General features: G+C 35.3%; 2 protein-coding genes, 1 long non-coding RNA gene and 1 pseudogene across 3 annotated transcripts; 2 read left to right on the top strand and 2 right to left on the bottom strand.

Moving 5' to 3' along the window:
* Positions 1-320: 320 nt before the first annotated feature.
* Positions 321-4775, bottom strand: LOC145615177 (uncharacterized). Its single transcript, XM_081670246.1, has 8 exons — positions 4434-4775; positions 4120-4176; positions 3929-4004; positions 3092-3168; positions 2938-2987; positions 2776-2860; positions 2003-2101; positions 321-828 (listed from the first exon to the last, which is right to left on the bottom strand). The coding sequence occupies exons 1-8, from the start codon at positions 4716-4718 to the stop codon at positions 607-609; spliced, it is 951 nt and encodes a 316-aa protein (XP_081526372.1). The 5' UTR covers positions 4719-4775; the 3' UTR covers positions 321-606.
* Positions 4776-6654: 1879 nt separating this feature from the next.
* On the top strand, positions 6655-9555 carry LOC145615050 (uncharacterized). The gene is made up of 4 exons (XM_081670128.1): positions 6655-6907; positions 8230-8356; positions 8454-8526; positions 9070-9555. Exons 1-4 carry the CDS (start codon positions 6880-6882, stop codon positions 9334-9336), a joined length of 495 nt encoding a protein of 164 aa, XP_081526254.1. The 5' UTR covers positions 6655-6879; the 3' UTR covers positions 9337-9555.
* A 657-nt stretch (positions 9556-10212) lies between these two features.
* Positions 10213-13263, top strand: LOC145615308 (uncharacterized). Its single transcript, XR_014107258.1, has 4 exons — positions 10213-10303; positions 10392-10445; positions 12658-12727; positions 12813-13263. It is a non-coding gene; the product is annotated as an uncharacterized LOC145615308 (long non-coding RNA).
* A 171-nt stretch (positions 13264-13434) lies between these two features.
* Positions 13435-14593, bottom strand: LOC145615307 (flavonol sulfotransferase-like pseudogene; annotated as a pseudogene).
* Between the last annotated feature and the right edge of the window lie 7707 nt (positions 14594-22300).

The raw sequence follows: 22300 nt of genomic DNA, 5'->3' as shown, positions 1-22300 counted from the left end.
CCAAGAATAAAACAGTTCTCTGTTTTATAAAGAAACAGGAATCCTGAAGATTAAGTGTTCTGCACCACTGCACCAGTATATTCTTTAGTATTGAACCGAAGTTGGGAATCCAAATCTTAGAAACGGTGGCAAAGCCATTGCAGTTTTCACCAAAAATTTTAATCACGGATGCCATCTTCATAGATCATGGTTTGTGGAGTTGTGGGACAAATGTGTTCAAGATGCATAGGATTGAAAAAATTTTCTTTAACAAAAGACCAAAGTAACAGATACACCACTGAATACATGTACAAGCTTTCTGTAATGCAAAATTACTTCCTAAAGAGCTAAAACAGACTCAACATAAATTTTTGCTTGTGACCTCCCTCTTTTGCTTCTTTTTTTTTTTTTTTTTTTTTTTTTTGCACCATTTGACCCCAATAAGCTGTCACAAAAAGTGGATCCATGGTGCAAAAAGGGAAAGAGGGAGTATTAATCAAGCTGACTGCAATGTAAGCCGGAAAATTAGCAAACGGAGTTCCTAATAAAAGAAAAACTTCTACTCTATGATCTGTATCTACGCAGATTCAAAGAATGAGTGTATGCAGGCTTCAACAGATGATAATATTATGTTCCCTTCTGATACATTCGTCTATAGATTTTAGCACCTTCAAATTCAGCATGAATCTCTCTCTCAGTCCTAATCCCCATTGGATTACTTAGAAGCCAACCATCAGGATCACAACCAAAATTAGGGTCAATGACATCAATGTGTAGCATATCTGGCACGCTATCAAACTGATTTCTCATGTCAACTGCCACTTCATGCACGTCAGACTGCACAAACACCTGTTTTGGATTTAAGCATGAAAAATCAGAAGCCAAGCAGTTGACTAAGTCGGGGCTGTGATATGGATATCAAGCTAAGAAATTATCATTCAAAGAGACTTGAAAACCACAGCTAGCATATTGGCATTGAAATAAGCAAACAAATGTTGGTGAATGCTGGAGAAATCTACAATAACCTAAGCAGAAAATAACTTTCACACCTCATCTCCCAACCTTAAAATAAATTTTAGGAAGAGGAATGAATCGTGGGTACAGGGAAAGAGTTGAAATTTTTAAGAAAGATGACAGTTTGAGGTCTTAAAAGAGTGCATTATATAGTTTTTTTGCCCCTCATCTCGTGCATTGCATAAGTTTTATAGCTATTGAGGATCTTTTAATAAATTATTCTACTTGAGGACCACAAAGAAGCAGAAGTACCCCCAGAGTACAGTAGTTAAGTATCTGAGGAAGGGTCAATCTCCACCAAAAAGTTCTCTCAAAGCTGAAGCTTAAAAATCAGCTTTCAAACTCTCCACTTTTGAGAAAATATATATACTAACCCTTTCTGCATTGATCCCTCCAAATACACTAATCCAAGAAGTAATTAATATCCTAATCTATAAAGTTGCCTACAAATGATCCAATCCAGATGTAGTGGGAGCTGTGCAAGCTGACCATGTAATCATGTATAGGTAAAAAGCAAGACATGTTCAAGGAGAGGTAAAAGCAATAACAGCAACACTGCCACCATGAAATCTGAATCCCCCACAGGCCACAGGCATAGTGTGGGAAGATTCAGACTTTGGGCTTGTAGGTAGAAAAGAAAGGCAAAGTCTAAGCAGTGCAAGAGATAAATAGAAGATAAATCCTAAGTATAAATTGTCAACACCATGGTTAAACAATTCACCAACCCCCTTACTTATTTGCAATTCCAAGTATCCTAAAAATTGAATAAAAATAATTAATATGTCAAAAAAATCATTTAATAGTGTTATAAAGGATGCCATAAAACTAAAATTCCCTAAGGTTTCACTATGTAGACATAATTATATGATTCTGACCCTGAACATATTGCGAATTAGGTTATGGTCTTAGCAGTCAGGACTCAGGGATCTAGGCCATTGAGATAATTGACAATAGACTATGAACTGGTAATCATTGTCTATGCTGCATGAGCTATGCTAGACAAACTTACCTGTCCGCCTGTTGTTAGATTATCCACAATTGAGTCAACCAGTGGCTTCTGCAAAACCCTTCTCTTATGGTGTCTTTTCTTAAAGTGAGGATCAGGACACTGCAACCAATAAGGCATTAACGAGTTTACTCAGAAGAAGCTCTTGTATGACAGAACTAGGGGTGCTTATCGAGCGAGTCGATCACGAGCTGAGGGGTGCTCGACTCAACTCGAAAACTTTTTACATTTGCTCAACTCGTGCTCGCTAAAATTTCGAGCAAATAAAACTTGCTCGACTCATACTCGTTAAAGTTTCGAGTCGAGTCGAGTAGCTCACAAACTGCTCGTTAAAATTTTGGTCCTTCTATTATTATATGCCTTTATTTATTTTTGGTTCAATTTATATTGTTTTCTTTATTATATATATAGATTTTATTAAAAATTTACTCTTTCTTTTTTTATGATATAAATTAAGGCGTAATAAGTGTCAAATTTGTTTAAAGATGGTAACTTTGTTTGCATATTTTATATTAATATTATATTATCGAGTTGCTCACGAGCTTATCGAGTCGAGTTAGAGCTTGCTCAACTCGTGCTCATTAACATCTCGAGTCGAGTCAAATTCGAGTCGAGCTAACTCGAGTCAAGTTTTGACCGAGCGTTGACCGAGTCGAGTACGAGTTGCTCGCGAGCTGCTCAACTCAATTAGCACCCCTAGACAGAACAATGCAATGACATTAATAGGCGATGCAGCTATAACATAAGGAAAGCATACTGAGATAAGATGAACTCACCAGGATCGAAACCAACACCAATGGTCCAGGATAAGAGGATGCCAACTGCTGGAAAGATATTGTAGCATTGGCAAACATGAAATATCTGAATCATAAGTACAGCATAATTAGTCAGTGAACAATTCATACAATCAAAATTCCATATAAGTCTCAGAATCTTACGTATTAGAAAGACTTAGTTCTTTTGCCCAAAAATTCGAACGCTTTACCAACTGCACGTAGAGAATTTCCCAGAGTAACCATATATCCATTATGTTCAATAAGATGTAGCTAAAACAAAAGTCCAAAGAAGTAGCCCAGATGTCTAATCCCATACTTTTTTACGTATTTCAAGTCCCAAATAATTATTAGAACTGTTCCTTTTGGCTAGCCATAAGAGAAATCTGCCACTACCTGAAATTACTATGATGTCAGGCACTAAAACACAATTTCCTCACAGCAACAAAAACAGCAGTCATAGATGTCATACAAATGAAATACACATGACAAGTATGTGGGTATCCTGTTATCCCGGGTAAAAAGTTCATGAAACAATTTTCTCCCCCCGATTAAGTGTGCTTGACACTATAATAGACTATAATCAGTTAAAACTCTTCCATCATCACCTTATTCATGATCAACATGTCCCTACACACATAGAAGCATCAGCCAGATGTCAAAGTAGGTGAAAATAGCCCAAGTATAACTAGAGACTCTTCTGATAGAAATCTGAAGGCTGAAATGTCACACAAATCCTAATGACATCACTAAGAATTTCAACGAATGCACCTAGGATCTAGGAACGGAGAAGAGGCAAAAGAAAAGTAGTAGTGGTAGTAGGAAGGGGAAATTGATGCTTGAATGGAAATTGACAACAGTTATACAAACTGCAAAACGGATGTGGAGACAACAGCCTGCATGTCACACAGTTAAAAAAATGGAGCATATCTTATCCTAAGTTAATAGTCTTAATACTATGCCATTCCCCTCATTCATCATTTCTCTTCCACATTTAAACATTAGCCCATCCATCTTTCCAAAGGTCATGAACAATTTGGTTCTATGCTCAAGTACATTGTGAGTTTCTGACTCGAAAATGATGTAAGATATCTCATTCAACCACTATCAAACCAATGAGAGGCATTAATATATTTAGAAGAAATGCATTCAATACCACAGCCAATGTCCACCATCAGAGGCAATGAGGGGTCTGTAAACACATCATTCCAATCAGGCACCTCTGCTGGTACCTATCAATTGCAGCATTAACACACAATCAACTTAATGCTCTAATTAAACCCGAAACTAGAACAACTAAACAAACCAAAATCATAATTTGAAAGTAAATTAGTGAACATCACTTACAGATAATGCTGTACTAAGAGGATTAACATGCTGCCGGACTCGAATATTACCCACCTCCTACATCACAAAATATAACCATGAAAATATGCTCCATCAAACTACACAATACAAACAATTATATGTGACCAAGAAATCAATCAAAGAGTATGAATCCACTCTTAAAAGGGTTACCTCAAGCTCACGATAAATTATTGTAAGTACATCTCATATAAAAATTACAAGCACCAATCTTTGAATGTACATGTTAAAATTAAGCTAGAAATTACTGAGAAAGTGTTAAAAATGCGAAAGAAATAAATGTGGGAGAATTAAACCTCGCAATTAATTGGAAGATTAAGGTCAGCATACTCCAAAGCAACAAGATTAGGGCTTCTAATTACATCAGTAACACTTCTAGCTTCAGATAAACTTGTGACCCCAGTTCGAACCCTTTGCCAACTAGAATTGATATTAAAAATGGGATTTTGAATTGGGTAATGAAGAAGATGATGATTGTAAATTGTAGATTGAGAAAAGAAGGAGCGGCAAAAGCAAGAAGCAGCTTTTGGTAAGACCGTGATAATAGATGGTGTTTGGAAGTGAGAGAAAATGACCGCCATTGTTGCTTTAAGTTTCTTCTTTGATGTGTATTTTCTGGAGAATTGAGTTTTTCTGGGAATTGGTTTTGGGGTTTAATTTAGCTTAAAGCTTGAATCTTTGTACAGTAGTATTGTCTGAAATTGGACTAGTTAGTTTGGGTGATTGGATAGACGACGAATTCTGGGCTCCTTTGTTGGTCTGTTTCTTGCTGGGCTTGGTTGCCTTGGTATTCTAGTAACTAAGTCCACTACTCTCTCGAGGAGAGGCGAGGACAGAGTGTTACACCTCTATCTTGTTCCCGAGTACCGACACACCTAGAAGGTATATCCAAGATTTTATTTTTGTTATTTTATTAGGTTTGTTCATGTTGAGAATTTTAAATGAATACAAGTTATAAAAAAGATAACCGAGAACAACTAAGAATTTTGTAGAGGGGTGGGTTATTCTTTGTATAGCAGTTGTTCCTTACATCCTATGGTCATTACTGAAGTAAATGTTTTAGATGTAAGATGTGAAGTACTTCGCAATTTGTTATTAGTACACCAGTCCAATAACCAAACAAGTAACACCACTTATAAGTTATAATTCATTTAAGTAGTAGAGTGAAGGATTGAAATATGCATGTACATGGTTTGAATCATTTTCTCTTTGGTTGTCATGTTGTTTGATGCTTAACTTGTTCTCGTTTAGATTTTATGAGTGAATGATTTTATATATTTGATTCTTGTTATCTGAATTATATGTTTATTTGTATCATTCATCTTTAGCTCTTATTATATATGTGTAGAGTAAATGATTCAAATAAATAAATTAAAAAAAAAAAAAAAACAAATGTGAAACTTTTTTTTATGCATTTGAATAATTTTTATAGATAATAGCTAGAATAGAAGATGAGATGCAATGGGAAGTGTGGTCTTGACTAATGCAAATGTGACATATTAGGTTATGTACATGTATATTACACACACCATCATTTAAACACATCACTATGGAGCATTAGCTATGCACAAAAGGAGTACTTATTCTACTCATCACACAACTTACAATTTTACAAAATACGTACAAATACAATTATGAAATGAATAAGATCATTCTCTTATTGAGTAAGGAAATGCATTTTATAGTGAACGGAAGACAATAGTAAGGAAAAAAAATATCAAACACAATCATAAATTCATAACTTGGAGTTTGACATGATTAGAATATGTAATTAAATACATTATACTCTCAAATCTCAATATATAGTCAACTTTCACATATTCATGTTAACGACTCAATGTCTTATATGACATCCCTACTTGCGTGTAACTCGTGATGATTCTTTCTTAATTATAAAAATTTATTCACGTTAAGGATAAGTCACACTCTTTACACACATCATTAACATCTTGGGCTTGTTGGGTAAATGGCTTTTCATTGGCTTTTTTGTTGGCTTTTAGCTTTTGGCTTTTTCATTTGGTCAAATATCCAAAATTTGTGTTTGGTAAAAGCTGGCTTTTAAGCCAAAATGAAAAAGCTACTTGGAGTAGCTTTTGGCTACCTAAGTTACTAATAACATCAAACATCCAATTTTACCAAACATGTTTTTAAACTAATAAAAAGTCAAACAGCCAACAAAAAAGCCAATACAAACAGCCAGTCAAACCAGCCAATCAAACCAGCCGACAACCAATAGCCAACAGCCAATTGCCAAACAAGGCCTTTGTTAAGATTCCTTTGAAAGTTAAAGACTCGTAATTAGAATCTCTTGGCAATTAGCATTGATTACATTCAATATAAACAAATACGGAGTAATAATCTTGGACCCATTTGGAATCTATACAAATACTAGACGTGCAATCAAAGTAGCATTCAATTTAAAAAAATCCAAATTGAAGATATGATTAATGATAATCAAAGGTAAAGAAGCTTCGCTAAACACTCACACAACTTACTAAAAAATGCCACATGTAAGGACAGTGGACCATACAACCTCTGAAAAATTCAAACTATCATCTTCAGTTTTTGGTTAAAATATCACAAATTTCGCACCCCAAAAAATTAAAATAATCAAAATCTGGGACTTTTGTGATTTTGGGTATTTAGCAAGTTAAACATCATTTGTTTTCAGGTGGTTCTTCATCTTCTTCGGATCTTGCAAACTCAAAGACTGGGAAATTTCTTTTACTCTTTAAGCGGCTAATGGGTCAGATTTTGGACAAAATTCAAGGTATTTTAATCTTACTCTTTAAGTTAATTATAGTTTTTTCGAATTCATTTATACTTGCTTTCTATTTTTTGGTGTTTAATGTTGAATTATTATAAATACTTTTGATTTAAATGGGGTTTTGTAAGTGTTATATTGCAGAATTGTTGATTTTTATTTACTTATTCGTTATAATTGTTGTTATCATGATAAACCCATGATCAACTTAAATTAGTTAATCATGTTCATTTTTTTTTTTTTTTTTTTTTTTTTTTTTTTTTTTTTTGGGGAAAGAATGGATTAAAGCAGCTATCTTTTGGATTTGCTTCGAGTGAGAAGGTAGAAAATTTATCAAATTTGTTCTTATATGATATTATAGGAGTTTTAAGGTTGGTATATATAGATTATGATACTATTAGAATCTAGAAAAAGTGGAGAATCCCATGTATGCTTTATGTGTAATTGTGAAGTTGTGATGTGAGTCAGTTTGAGGCTTTGAGCTGTCCTGCTTTGGAGAAGACAGACGAATTCGAATATACTCCGTACTAGGCAACTATCGAGTAGTGGAGTCTGGTATGGCTTCGTGTCATTTGGTTTTGAGATGGAATCTTCTTTGGTTTAGCGGAGTAAGCTAAGTCATATTGCCAATTGGTCTTGAGATGAAATCTAACTTGGTTGTAAGTGGTCCGGAATTCTATAGATGTGGGCTAACCTATTTGCAAGTTGAAAAATTAAATAGCTAGTGTAAACTTGCATTACACGGGGTGTAGATGAGGTAAAGACGTAAGAAAAGGTTACATACTTGGAAAAATCGTATAAATGCTGCTTTATTACTAGAAACACGCTTTTTAGAACTTATTTGACCTTATATGATTATTGGAACTTTTTGAACTTACAAGAACAACATAATTGTAAGAGCAACATAATTGTGAATTGAACTCAGGTAGACTATAACGCTCATTTGAACTTAACTAAAATTTTTTCTGAAACTCGCTTCTTTACAGCTTGTCGAAGACATCAGTCATCAAAATTTTCAATCATAAGATTAGATAACTATCCTACTTCAGTAGGTGGGTTTCTTTAATGTGAAAAAGTAAAGAACAAAGCCAAACTTCATTTCGAATGGCATAAAGTAGGTTACATATCAACTCCTTCATCTATAAAAGTCTACCTATAAATGGGAATGGATTATAGAAAACGCTTGAGTGACAAAAAGGATTGAATGATGCTTTGTTGGACATATATGCCCTAAACTTCTAATTGATTAATTGTAATTTATGTCAGTTTATGATTTACTTGATTACTATATACACCCTGATGATGGGTCATGTTGCCATCTTGCATAGGTAAGGAATGGAGGAGGAAAAAAATCAGGAAGATAACGGACAAAGTGTTTGATCGTGTACAGACTCAGACTGGAAATGTCACACTGTCGTTTGAAGAGCTGTATATAGCTGTCCTGATAGTTTACAAGTGAGTGATTTTTTCAGTTAGCTTTGTCAAAGTCTAGTATTAAGTAAAAGTATGGTTCCCATGCTAACAAAATGGTACAAATGCCTTGCTGTTGCAGTGATATCAATAAGTACTTACCAGGGCCACACTTTGATCCTCCGACAAAAGATGAAGTCAGAGGCTTGATGGAGGTACTTTCAGCTTTATAACACTTTGAAATTTTGCATGTCTGATAGCATCTCTGTAAAGGCTTTGTTCTTTCATTTGTCAAACCGTTGTTTGAACTTATCAAAACTTATGCGTTGTTATTATGACTTATTGGAGTGGAACTTTTTTATTTATTATGAACCCCTTTTTTTTCTTTCCATAGCTCGTTTTAACTTCTGTAAGTTGTAATTTGAACTTTTGTTGCCCTTATCTGAACATGTATTTCCTGAAACTTGTTCTTTTAAGGGGAAAAGTACTAATCCAACGGCAGAAAATAAGACCATTTCTATTCTTGAATCTAATCTCCACTTAATGTACAGTGACAACTATGATCTGCTTATGGTATTTATTAGAGATAGAACTCACTATATTAGATCATGGAATTTGCTGTTTTGAAATCATTTTTTCTGCCAATATTGGCTTGAATCTCTTTCCACTTCTCAGCCGTCAGCACTGCTTGGCAACCTCTTTTTTTTTTTTTTTGAAATGGTATGGCTTTAATGTTTGGCATTTTTTTATAATTGCAGAAGTGTGACATCAATTTGGATGGGGGAATCAACCGAGATGAATTTGTGAAATTCATGCTGGAGTTGACTGCTGACACGTTTAGCACGGTGAGCCAGGGACTGCTCATCAGTCTGGTGGTGGCTCCAACAGTAGCTTTAGCAACAAAGAGGGCAACCGAAGGTGTCCCGGGCGTGGGGAAAGTGGTGCAGAAGATGCCTAATTCAATTTATGCATCCCTTGTTACTCTTGCTGTCGTTGCAATCCAAAACGCTAGCCAGGGATACTGATGACTAGAGTTTGTCGTTGATATATCTCTGGCCTTGCTTGTTCATGTAATGCAGGAACTATACCTATTATTTTTCCATTTTTCCATCTATATAATCTTCTCTCAGCTTTATATAAAGCCTGTGAAGGGATTCAGGATGTTGAAAAGCATAAACAGTAACCATTGTTGTAAGAACTACCAATTTGTTGCCTGCTGTCTAATGTTTCAGCTTATTAATCAATTTGCAAACTGTCTAAATTTAATTGTAAGATGGTGATTATGTTATGCTGAATATCTGTACGCACAACTGCACAAGTCATGCCAAATTATCAGTGGTTTATGAGGAAATATACTCATCCCCAAGACTTTAACCAACTAAGTTAGTTGACAACCACATTCACTTTAACAAATTTATTCAACAAGGGTATGTATACTTGTATGTTCGGATTGTTCCCCATCTAAAAAAATTTCAATTCAATTTTAAACTTTGATCTCCCCTTTTCCCTCTAGACCGTATTTACAACCATAGGTACTAATACTCGATATAAACTTAATATTCCTCTCAAAATATTATACTCCCGTAATATTTGAGTTGGAGAAAAAAAAAATTTTTGACGAGAACACAACCTACGAGTAAATATATCTGTGACTACACCGAGTTTGGTTTGCGGCATATGCCCCAAGGACCAGACGCACGTAGAGGTGTCAATTCTAGTGTTTGGATCGGGTTTGATGAGGTCATGTTGGATCCAATTTCAAACTTGAGTTATGCCAAATTATCGTGTCCATGCAAATTAAAATCTGAATCGGATATTTTTCAGTTCGGTTTCAAGTTGGGTTGGTTTTTGACAAGTTGGCTAAAACCCAATCTGCCCAACTTCATAAGTACAAGTATTATTTAGCATTAGCGCAGCTCTCTTAGAAGGCGCCCAGCAATGGCAACTGCTGCATCATCATCTTCTTCAGACCCCAAATTTGATCTTGTTGAGGTATTTGACTCTTCTCATCTCAATTAAATAACTTAATTCATTCAAATTACGCTAATGCAATCTTTCATAACTCCTCAATTTTATGCAGATTAAACGTCACGAGGTTGCAATTGCAGAGCTTAACAGTCTACCTTCTTCCAGGGTTAGATACCTCTATATTTTTTCTTCTAATTTTTATGCCTGATTATGAATTTTATTTTCTCTTTAAACCCTGAAAATTTGATTCAGTTGCGTTCAAATAGTGCCAATTTTGATCGTAATTCGTTGTATTATTACTGTATTAATTTCAATTAGGGTTTTTTTTTTTTTTTTTTGGATGAATATACAATTGAAGAAATTCCTAGGTTTGAAGTGTAGTATGATAACTTTTTTTTGGTCTATTAGCCAAAAATGAATTGAAATGACTAATGATATGCTATGAAGTGTGGGTTGATTACATGATATTTAGATAAATTAGAAAAAAGAAAACATTAGAGTCAGAATAGGAAGGAGAAGATTGCAGAGGACAAAGAGAAAGGAATTATCTACTCTAATTTTATCATAAACATATAATAATTGAATGATACGCTATATCGTGTAACGAGCATAATGTGCCCAAAGCATCTCTGTGTGCCTGTTTTTGTTGGACATAAATTATTACATACTGAGTACGGAGTATAATCCAAGTGCACCAAGAGTTGGAACTTGGAAGTCTTGGAACTGGCTATTTATAGGGTATTCTTGTGTTAAATGATGGATGTCTGAGTGATGTGTGGTATGCCAGGATTCGTGTATGATTGTGCTTTCGGTATGGAGTGAATGGCATGGATTCGCAGCATGAAAATCATAATAGGGGTTTTCGTCCTGAGTTTTAAGTTTATAAAAGTAGTGAAGGAAGAAGCAAGCATACATATGTACGGCTCAGGTGAGAGTGTTTTCAGTCTCAGAAGCGCTCTGGTGCATTTGATGTTTCGGTTACATTCAATTTAATCTTATGGAGTTGTAACTTGGTGGGGTGCAAACTAGGATGTTTAAGTGATAGTGGATGTTGGAAACCTTGTTTGTCTATGTATTGGTAATGCTCTTCATCATTTCATTGGTGCTGCTTGTTCATTGCTTCTAGCTGTTTACCTTCTAAGAGAAAGGATATTGGACTTTGAATCCAACTTGTCCATTTATCATAGTGAGGGAGGGGGGCATGGGAAGAAAAAGTGTCAAATGCCAGAAAATAGAAGAAGGGTGGCGGAGAAAGAATGAAGCATGTTTAATTTCTTATGATAAGGTGTCGAATTGGCGAGGATTCTAAACTTTGAGTACTGTGATTAGGGGAAATTATCTGATACCATAACTATGTGTTAAACATAAGCAAGGTGAAGGCTTGATATAATTAATTCTATAAGAAGGCCAAAATTATACTCCTGAATTCTATAACTATGCAAATTGGGAATTTACTTGGCATATGAGATCTGTATATTTGTTTGGCTCATGTCATGGGATGTGACGAAGTTTTATACTGGCTGTCACTGGCCTACCGTAACCCTCCTCCTTTATCCAGGCTTGGGACTGGCAGCGGGAAACCCACTGGCGGAGTTAGATCTGTATATTTGTTTGGAGTACCTAGGGTCGATCATCCAGAAGAATGGTGACATTGATCAAGACGTGACCCACAGGATTAAGTCAGGGTGGCTTAAATGGAGAGCGGCCACGGGAGTGCTATGCGACCGCAGCATTCCCTTAAAGTTGAAGGGAAAATTCTACAGGACTGCCATAAGACCAGTGTTGCTCTATGGTACAGAATGTTGGGCTTCTAAGAAAGAGCATATTAAAAAGATGGAGGTTACGGAAATGCGCATGTTAAGGTGGATGTGTGGAAACACTTTAAGAGATAGAATCAGAAATGAGGTTATTCGCAAGAAAGTAGGTGTGGCGGGCATTGTAGATAAATTAAGGGAAAATCGTCTGCGTTGGTTTGGACATGTAAGACGGAGACCCGAGGGTGCACCGGTGCGAAGAGTGGAAGAGTGGGACCATGGAGGGATTAAACGAGGAAGAGGGAGACCAAAGATGACTTGGTTGGAAGGAGTGAGGAAGGATATGAAGTGCATGGATTTACGTGAGGATGAAGTTTTGGATCGTAAGGGATGGAGGAGAAAGATTTATGTTGATGACTACACGGAATAATCAAATTTGGTTCATGTTAGCCGACCCCACTTTTGGGATTAAGGCTTTGATTGATTGATTGATTGATTGATTGAGATCTGTATATTTGATTATATTTGCTGGTGTTGTTTCTACTGCAAAGGAGTGCACTTACTTATCAATTATGACAATCAGTATTTAACTGCTACTGAATCCTATTCATTTTTTATTTTCAGCATGTCTATCTGAAGAATGGAAACATATTTTTCCGTACAACCATCCAAAAAGCAATCACATATGAGCAGAGTAAGTAAAATGATCCAACAATTTAAGAGGGCTTTGCTTTAATTTTTCTCATTTTTGTCCTAATGACCTTGGTGTTAATATGCAGAACAACTTGATTTGGCTAAGAGTAAGCCCCAAAAGCTCAGTAGAGGTTGATGGTATCTAGTCACACTGTTAAGCATGGAACATAATTATAGACGGCCCATAGTACATCTTGATCTTTTGGTGAAATTCAGGGTTTGATCAAGGGCTGTGAGGTTTCTGATCCCTGAATGATATCAAGTATCAACTGCTTTGCCCTGATGGTGAATGGTGATGTTCACTGAACTCTTCCCTTCATTTGTGCAGACTTTATCGATGCTGATCTATCTAAAAATTTGCATTTATACAACTATACAAGCATTGAGCTTAGTGTGTGACATATTTTAGGGAGGCTTGTAGTGTATGTTGCATGATTTTCTCTTGTTTCCATTAGCCAACATTACATACTGGTATTTTTAAGCGAGTGAAGGAGATTAATTACAAAGAGTAATTTCTAGGAGGTTTTCATGCTTTCATTACATGCTCCATATATTTCCAAATGAATAGGATTATATGTGCACCATCATTCTTTGAGAACATACTTTAAAAGAAACACTAAAACTGCCAATTTATTCAAGTAAATTCTTGATTTTATTATAGAAACCAGACTCGTGAAGAACCCAAACCTTGGTCCTGAGTTTGGTAAGGAAAAAAGTTAGACAAAAGGAAAAAAAATTACAGCAACGACGACGATGACAATGACAATAAAAAAAATGGATAGCTCATTGAAGGTTGGCTTTGCAAGAGTGGGGTTGAGGGAGTAATTTAAAGCACAACCCGGTACCTTCAAGTTTGTCTTGCATGAGTTTATTCATCCTCTCAACCATGTCAGGTGTGAAGTGATTGATCCAATCTCCTACCTCTCCTTTCCGAAAGAAAATCTTATTCTCAAGTGACTTCATGACCATCTCTGTGCCTTTATTAACCTCCAATTCCTTCATATTCTTGATGCTACAAAGGTCTATAATTTCGTGAATAACACCATCATTCTCTTCTCTAGGCGAAAATGGCTTACCTATGAAGTTAGCCAACCTTTTTAACTCCGATACTGGATCATCCTTTAAATCCTCGTACTTAAGGAACAAAACCTTGTCCGGATGCTCTAAGCTTGCCTTCCAAAATCCAATCACATGTTCGAAGAAAGGCCCACATGGGTGTTTTCCATCATAAACTTCCTCAAAGAAATCCTCCATAGAAGGGGATTTGAAATTTTCTCCAATTTGTTTCTTCATAGACTTAATGCAGAAGTAGTATAATGACACAAGTGTGTCAAAGGGATTTCGACAAATGTACAAAATCCGACACTTAGAAGTCTTGATGGATTCAGGAAGGGATGTGTAGGATAAATGAATGTTAAATAGCCTAGGCGAAGTAAGCTCATTAAGATGGTGATAGCAAGGGTAATCAAAGGCTCCACTATAGAGAGCCTCAAGGCTATGAACAAGTTCATGTGGATTAGCGTTAAGCAACGGGCTTTGATCAATAGGGTGGTGGATACGGTTGACAGTAGCAAAGAGTAAAGATTTCAACCAAGTGGTACCAACTTTCATGAGACCAGCTATGATAATATCGGTATCTCGAGCAAGAAAGTGTCTTTGTAACATGAGGATACTTTGGATATAGTCACCTCCATACCAGAAATTCTGATATTTTACTAGTTCAATAAGTTCACTGCCCATGAAGGAGCATTTTGGAAGGCATCTTTTTTCGAGCTCGGCTTGAACTTGTTCTTCAAGCAATTGTAGAATTTCCTGATCTTGTGTTTGATTTGGATTCTTTGTGGATGAATTCATGTTCTTAGCTTGAGCTGAAGATGGAACCCAATATTGGGGAGTTTTGTGTATAGGAATGATATAAACGAAGCTTGGAATTAAAGGATTTTTATGTGCCGAATAAGAAGAAAAACCGAATTAAACATAATTAGTGAATTTAAAGAGGAAGTTAGCTATATATTACAAGTATAAAAATTGATTTAAATGCTAGTTTTTGAAAGATTCCAGGATTAATTGTTTTATTAATTTCTTAGATAATTTATGAGCTAGCTTAATAAAATCATGATAAAATCTTTGATCATGGATACTTGTTAGAAAAACAGTTACTCCCTTCGTCCTTTTATTAGAATTCCGTTTCTCTTTATTACTTCGTATGTGAGTAATAAATGTTAGAAATGGGATTCTAATAAAAGGACGGAGGGAATATTAAACTTACTATAGTTACGTACAAAATGATGATAAAATCTTTGATCAATCACTTATCAACAATAGTTAGCTGTGATATATAGTTTATTGTAGGCACAATCTTGACACGATTATATGCTTGAGTTTGTCAACGATTAGTATCACTGATATAATCGTTTCCTCGATCTTCAAATTAGGGAATTATTGCATAAAATACTAAAAATGTTAGAATTAGTTCCTTAAACAACATGCATGAAAATTGAAAATAGTGGGAATCAAATTATGATTTTGGCATTGCATGATCATGTCAAATGTGCACATGTTGCCGCATACAAGTATTTCACCCTGAAAAACTTTTTTTGACATATTAATAACTCTCAGCTCTTTGCCTCTTTGTTCCATATGAACAGTCTTATATGCGAGAGTACTCAAATGTTAAACATGCTTCATACGAAGTATATGATAACATTGAATGATGTGTGTTTTTTTTTGTATTCGATCTTCCCATAACCCGTAACGAACATCACTTTCTTCACACAAGAGATAGAAATCAAATTGGAAGTGATTTCGATGACTAAACTCATAAACCTAGAACAAAGATTTTACAATGAAGTAAGCCTCATGAATCATGTCAACTTGTCATATAATTACAATGGATGATCATTCATATTCATACATGCAAGGATGGATCTTGGTTAGGGCGGGTAAGGGCCCGGCACCCCTTAAGCAAATTTGAGTTATTGATTATAAATAATATGATGTCTAATAAATACAAATAAAATGTTGTACCATAGTGGTTAAATACCTTTATTTTTGTGTAAAAGGTTGAGGGATCAAACCTTGGCCCCCCTAACTTTTTGGCCGCCACTGATACATGGCTCTTGTCATGCAACTTTATAACTTCAAAAATACCATTATAGACAACATTAATTGTCAACAAATCATACTCCGTGCGATCCCTTAAGTTGTAGTTACAAAATTTTTTGGAAAAATGACCAAGACAAGAAACAAGCAAGGACTTTTTTTTTTTTTTTCACATTTTTGGTGATTTTTGTTGAACCAAAATATTTTGACTGAAATTAAAAAAAAATTTACGAATAAAAACTTAATTTTATAGGTTCTCTATTATATTGCTTCTTTAAAGTTATGGACTTTTATCAAAACCTAATAATGTTGAATAAAGTGAAGAGAAACAAGGCCTAATAATAGCAATAGTCATAGTTAGTAGTAATAGTTTTGTAGTGATAGTAATAGTAATGTACTCGTAATAATTAGAAAGAGTAATAGTAGGTACTCATCTATTTATACGAGAGTAAACTAATAATTAGTTGTAGGAAGAAAATTAATTACAAGGGATTATACTTAAAATACCAACGATGACCTAAATAAAACTACCATATCCACCATCTCGTCGACATGTCTACAAATTTTTTTTTTTTTTTTTTTTTTGAAAGTAACATATCTACAAATATCAATCAATATACTGATATACAAATGTAATAATTTAATTGAGATAATATCTTTGACTAACTACTTATCGATTGTATCTAGCTAGCACGTATTAGTATTTTATTGTAGGCATGATCTTGAATTGATTTTACTATTGAGTTTGTCTATGATATATAATTATCTCTGACATTCTCGATTGGATCACTATATACTTATATAGTCAATCTCGATCTTAATACTACGTATAAGGGATCAATGTTATATATGGTACAAATTATTAACAATGTTTTATTTAGTTCCTAAAACGAAACTACGTGCATGATGAAGGAGTTATGTCTTCGATAAGTGCAATTACTAGATATATCATAGGATCACAGTTATGGAGATAATAAGTTCATACTATAAGGTTGCCAATGTCTGTTGCTAGATTTGACATTTGGACTTTGGGCTTGTCAAATGGTCCAAAGCCTTATAAGATGGATCCTACAAGGTCACACACTAGAGTATTGGGTTAAACAAGTTGAAGGCCCATTATTGGGCCTTATGAGTATATGACACATCTTATGTTTGGGCTTGGAATGTAAGTAGAGTTCAATTAGGATTTGGACATGGTTTTATTTCTAGATATGATCTATAAATATAAACCATACCTAGGGTTGCATGATATAACAATTTTTGACACACTGTGAAATTGTCAGACAAGCAACCAAGAGATCCCGAACCCTAATTCTCTCTCTCACTTTCGGCCCTCCCCTTCTCCTCCCTAGATCCGTGCGTCTCCCCTCCATTGGTGGTGCGTGTGGTGGTGCGTGGGTGGTGTTGCGGTGTGTTCGTCACTCTAATCTCCGTTGAAGGTTGATTGAAGCGTTCGATCACAACTAACTAGCATTAGTGGAGGTTTAATCCGTGCTCGTGGACTAAGTAGAGGAATCACACGTGGGGTTCTTTATCTCCCTATTGTTCTTCCTCGATCATCGTGGAATCACGCTTCAAAGGTATAATTCTTACTTCTTTATGTGTTATGCATGAGATCCTTGGTTTGGTGCTATATGAATATGATTCATGTTAATTCCGCATTTAGTACCTATAATCTCCTACAGTGGTATCAGTTAGCCTCTTGCATCTACATATATTGAGTAATAATTCTTTGATAATCCACAATTTTAATTCAATTAGGAGGGAGAATAATTTAATTATGAGTCAATTGTTATATTAAATGTGATTTAACAATATAGAATCATTAAAGGTGTTTAATTTGCTCCATATTAGCCATAATTTGATCCGATTTTGCCCCAAAATTAATCAAAAATTCGAACCCCTAAACCCTAATTTTCGAAAATTTCGAAATATTGAACCCTAATTTGTGAAATTTGTGTTTAATTTTGATTTATTTCGATGGTAATATGTTTAAGGAATTTAATCTATTTGATTGCATGTTAAAATTATGAATTTTTTCATGGTCAAATTATTTAATTTAAATGTTAAATTAAATTGGGGATTAATTTCATCAAGAACACTAATTTCAAAATTGAATATGATTTAATTTTGGGATTAATAGGACCACATAAAGTTTAATTGATTTTTACAAAATATGTTTTGTTTTAATTAATTAAAATAAAAAAAAAAATAAAAAAAAAGGGGAAACAGCAGCAGCACCGCGGCTGGGTGGCGCTGCCACGGTGGTGCCGCTGCTGGTGGTCCAGGAGGGAGGGGGCGGGGCTGGGTCAGGCAGCAAGGAGCAGCGCAGCAGTGCCGCAGCCTTGCGTGTGCTGCTGTTCCTGCGTTACTGCAGGGGCAGCAGCCACCATGGCCGGCTCCGGCTGGCCACACCACGGTGGCTGACGGTTTTTCAAAAAAAAAAAAATTTTGTTTTTTATTTTATTTTTAGATAAAATCAGATTTCAAAAATTTTAAAAGATAAGTTTTAATTTTGAAAAGATAATTAACAAAATTAAAGTTGTTATTTTTGTTAAGTTTGGATAATTATGGAGCAAAAGATTCTATAAGGATAATAATTGATTAAATAATGTGATTATCTCATAATTATTTATGGATAATAATTGATTTAAAATATGTGATTGACAAGTAATTAGGATAGAATTTCTAAATTAGTTAGGATAATCATGGAAAATAAATATGATTTATATTCCATATTATCAAATAAGATTTGATTCTATCTCATACCTAAATTAAAATATATGATATTTTATAATTGGTCATGATTAATATATAATATTATCTAATTACAGTAATTAATTAAAATATGAGATATTTATAGCCATGTTTCCTTTATTATAGACATTCGATGTTGTAGTTTAGGAAAGCATGATGAGTGATTTATTATATGGCACTTTATAATATATGATATTGTTTATTGCTATATATAGACTAGTATGGCCCATAGATTCTAAAATACGATCTGCGCATCGTGAAGTATTTTTGTAATCTAAATACGGTCTGCGTACCGTTGAGTATTTTTTGTAATTTATTTTATTTTATTTAAGTAGTAGATAGAATAGAATATATTTACAGGTTGCAGTTGATCCAAAAGCCAATGAAGTGAAGACCCAATGGAGCAAGATGGATGAGATCCATGAAGATCCAAGTGGGAGCATTCTACTTTATTAGTTTTCTTAGGATTAAGGGGCCATACTATGTCATGTTTTATTGCATTAGTAGATTATGCATGTTTAGGTTTATTTATGTTGCTTGATGATGCGCTAGAGTTCACTATACAATCACAACATAATAAATCTAGATCCCAGAAATATTGATACAGCTTTCCCAATTAAAAACCCGATGAAAACCTTGATCGTTTGTGATGGGTCGGCCTCAGCAGAGCATCATAATATATCTTGGGGAAGTGGGGGTAGGACCGCATAACTACACTTTTAATTGGTTATATTCAACAAGGTTACCTAAAGATCAGTTTAGAACCTTGAAGCTAAGAGTAATAATTAAACATGTGATGGATTAATTATTCAACCAAGAATTACAAAGAGTTGTAATCAGTAAAGAGTTTACTCACCTTGAAAATGTAATGGTTGATGGCAGGGCCTCAGTCCGGTTAATTATTGCACAAATAAAGGATCTTGGAATCATTTTATTCAATAGGGATCATTTAAATATTGAATAAAATGCTTTAAAGTTACCAATAAATTCTAAATTACTTATGGTACTTTAAATTTATTAAACATAATTATTGAATTTTGCCTCGTTTTGTTTTTGTTTGTAGATGAATAACTTATATGACAACACAGATTTACCAATGAAACTCAATTTAAGGCTTAATCTCAGAAACTACAGGCAATGGGAGGGCGAATTGAGAAATGTTCTCACAAGCTTCAAGCTTGATGCTCGCCTATATGTACCCGTTGAGAACAAGTGTGCTCCTGGTCAGGACCCTGAAATGCATGCAAAATTAGTTTTGGATGCAATAAAGGTCAAGAACCTTATACTGGAATCTATTCCAAACTGTTGGTATAATAGGTTCAGACGGTATGAGGTGACCAACTTATATCAATGTCTTCATGCTATCTGTAGGGGTGGCATGGGGGCATTGGGTAGCGGAGGTGTCAACGATCCAAATGTAAGAGAGATCGTTAACTTGATCCCTCAGATTTACTATTCCTGGGCTGACAGTTTAAGGTATGAGACTTACCGGATTCATGGTAAGATAATGGCAAAGAAACTCTTGCTTGGTCAGTCTGTGAGGAACCATGTTAATGAATTGGTTGATATGATCAACCAAATGGATGTCCTCGGGAAACCGATCGATGATGATTCTGCACGTGATATTATTTTGTTCTCGCTCCATGCTGGTTTTGACATTGTGAGACTTTCTCATAATGATGAGGGATCATCAGCGAATTTGATCAACATCTTACTTAACCATGCTGAGGAGTACCTGATAAGGAGAGATTGCCAGTGCTTCTATTGTGGTGGATGGCAAGTCCATACACCAGGGTGTCCCCATTATACACCAGTGAAAACAGAAGGTAAGGAGTTACTTGATGTTTTTGTTGTAGAAATTAATCTTACTTCATCTTCCACTTGGGTATTTGATACCGGTTGTGGTGCTCATATCGTCAATGACGTGCAGGGCTTGAAAGGAAGTAGGAAGCTAGATCCAGGAGAAGTAACACTTCGAGTAGGAAATGGAGCAAAAGTTGCTGCACTTGCTATTGGGAGTTATCATTTGAGACTACCTTCTGGATTAATTTTAGTACTTAATAACTGTTATTTCGTTCCCAGCATTACTAAAAACATTATTTCAGTTCCAATTTTAGATACTGAAGGTTTTTCATTTGAAATAAGAGACAAACGTTGTTTTATTTCGAAAGAAAACATGTTATATGCTAATGCTAAGTTAATTAATGGTTTGTATGTTTTAGAATATACAACTCATGTCTACAACATAGATCATAAAAAGCAGAAAACAGATGGTTCAAACCCAACTTACCTATGGCATTGTAGGCTTGGACATATTAACCAAAAGCGCATCCAGAAATTACATAAGGATGGACTCCTTTCTTCTTTTGATTATGAATCATTTGAAAACTGTGAGTCATGCTTGCTTGGGAAAATGACTAAGTCACCCTTTACGGGTATAGGTGAAAGAGCTAGTGACCTTTTGGGGCTCATACATACAGATGTGTGTGGACCAATGAGTTCAAAAGCTAGGGGTGGATTTAGCTACTTCATTACTTTTACTGATGATTTAAGTAGATACGGTTACATTTACTTAATGAAGCACAAGTCGGAAGCCTTTGAAAAGTTCAAAGAATTCCAGAATGAAGTACAAAACCAACTTGGGAAGACAATTAAGGCACTACGATCTGATCATGGTGGCGAATACTTAACCCAAGAATTTGATGAACATCTGATTAATTGTGGAATACTTTCACAATTAACCCCTCCAGGGACACCTCAATTAAATGGAGTGTCAGAAAGGAGAAATAGGACTCTACTTGATATGGTTAGGTCCATGATGAGCTTTACTGATCTTCACATATCATTCTGGGGATATGCATTAGGAGCAGCTGCAAGAATACTAAACAGAAGCCCATCCAAAGCTGTAGAAAAGACTCCATATGAGATATGGAATGGAAGAGCTCCAAAGTTGTCTTTTCTCAAGATTTGGGGATGTGAAGCCTATGTAAAACGTTTACAAGGCGATAAACTACACCCTAAATCAGACAAGTGTTTCTTTGTGGGCTACCCCAAAGAAACAAAAGGGTATTACTTCTACAATCGCGAAGATGACAAAGTGTTTGTTGCTCGCGATAGTGTCTTTCTAGAAAAGGAATTTCTATCTAGAAAGCCAAGTGGGAGTAAAGTGGTTCTCGAAGAAATTCGAGACGAGCAACAAATGGATGTGGATAACACCACATCAGAGGCGAGGGCGCATGAAACGATTAATCATGCGTCGGAGCAAGCTAATTCCACCAGCGAGACTCCTATCGTCCCACTTGAATCTAATTCATGCGAAAATCTTCAAGGAGTTGGAGAGAAAATTTCTACTGTTGCTCCTACCCCACGTAGGTCTGCCAGAATCAGAAACAAACAGTTTGTCGATGTTCTGTTAACTGAGGATTCTGAAATCTTCTTATTGGAGAATGAGGAACCCACAACCTACAAGCAAGCTTTGATGAGCCCCAACTCAGATAAATGGCTTGAAGCCATGAAATCCGAAATGGAATCAATGTCTGAAAATAAAGTGTGGACCCTAGTTGACTTGCCTAATGGGGTAAAACCCATTGGTTGCAAATGGGTCTACAAGATTAAAACAGACAAGGATGGAAATGCCTACATCCATAAAGCAAGACTAGTTGCAAAAGGGTTCAGACAGATTCATGGTATTGACTATGATGAAACTTTTTCCCCA

Source organism: Chenopodium album, chromosome 25 (genome assembly GCF_948465745.1).
Source record: "Chenopodium album chromosome 25, dcCheAlbu1.1, whole genome shotgun sequence".
Classification (NCBI taxonomy): Eukaryota; Viridiplantae; Streptophyta; class Magnoliopsida; order Caryophyllales; family Amaranthaceae; genus Chenopodium; species Chenopodium album.
This window is presented reverse-complemented; position numbering and strand designations above follow the sequence as displayed.

Excerpts from the sequence above, each read along its gene's own strand:
- LOC145615050 (XM_081670128.1), top strand. The coding sequence starts at position 6,880 with ATGGGTCAGATTTTGGACAAAATTCAAG. Across the intron at positions 6,908-8,229 it reads GATTTTGGACAAAATTCAAG|GTAAGGAATGGAGGAGGAAA; the intron begins GTATTTTAATCT and ends CATCTTGCATAG. Across the intron at positions 8,357-8,453 it reads GCTGTCCTGATAGTTTACAA|TGATATCAATAAGTACTTAC; the intron begins GTGAGTGATTTT and ends TTGCTGTTGCAG.
- LOC145615177 (XM_081670246.1), bottom strand. The coding sequence starts at position 4,718 with ATGGCGGTCATTTTCTCTCACTTCCAAACACCATCTATTATCACGGTC. Across the intron at positions 2,988-3,091 it reads GACTTGAAATACGTAAAAAA|TTGGTAAAGCGTTCGAATTT; the intron begins GTATGGGATTAG and ends CTCTACGTGCAG. Across the intron at positions 2,861-2,937 it reads GAACTAAGTCTTTCTAATAC|ATATTTCATGTTTGCCAATG; the intron begins GTAAGATTCTGA and ends CTTATGATTCAG.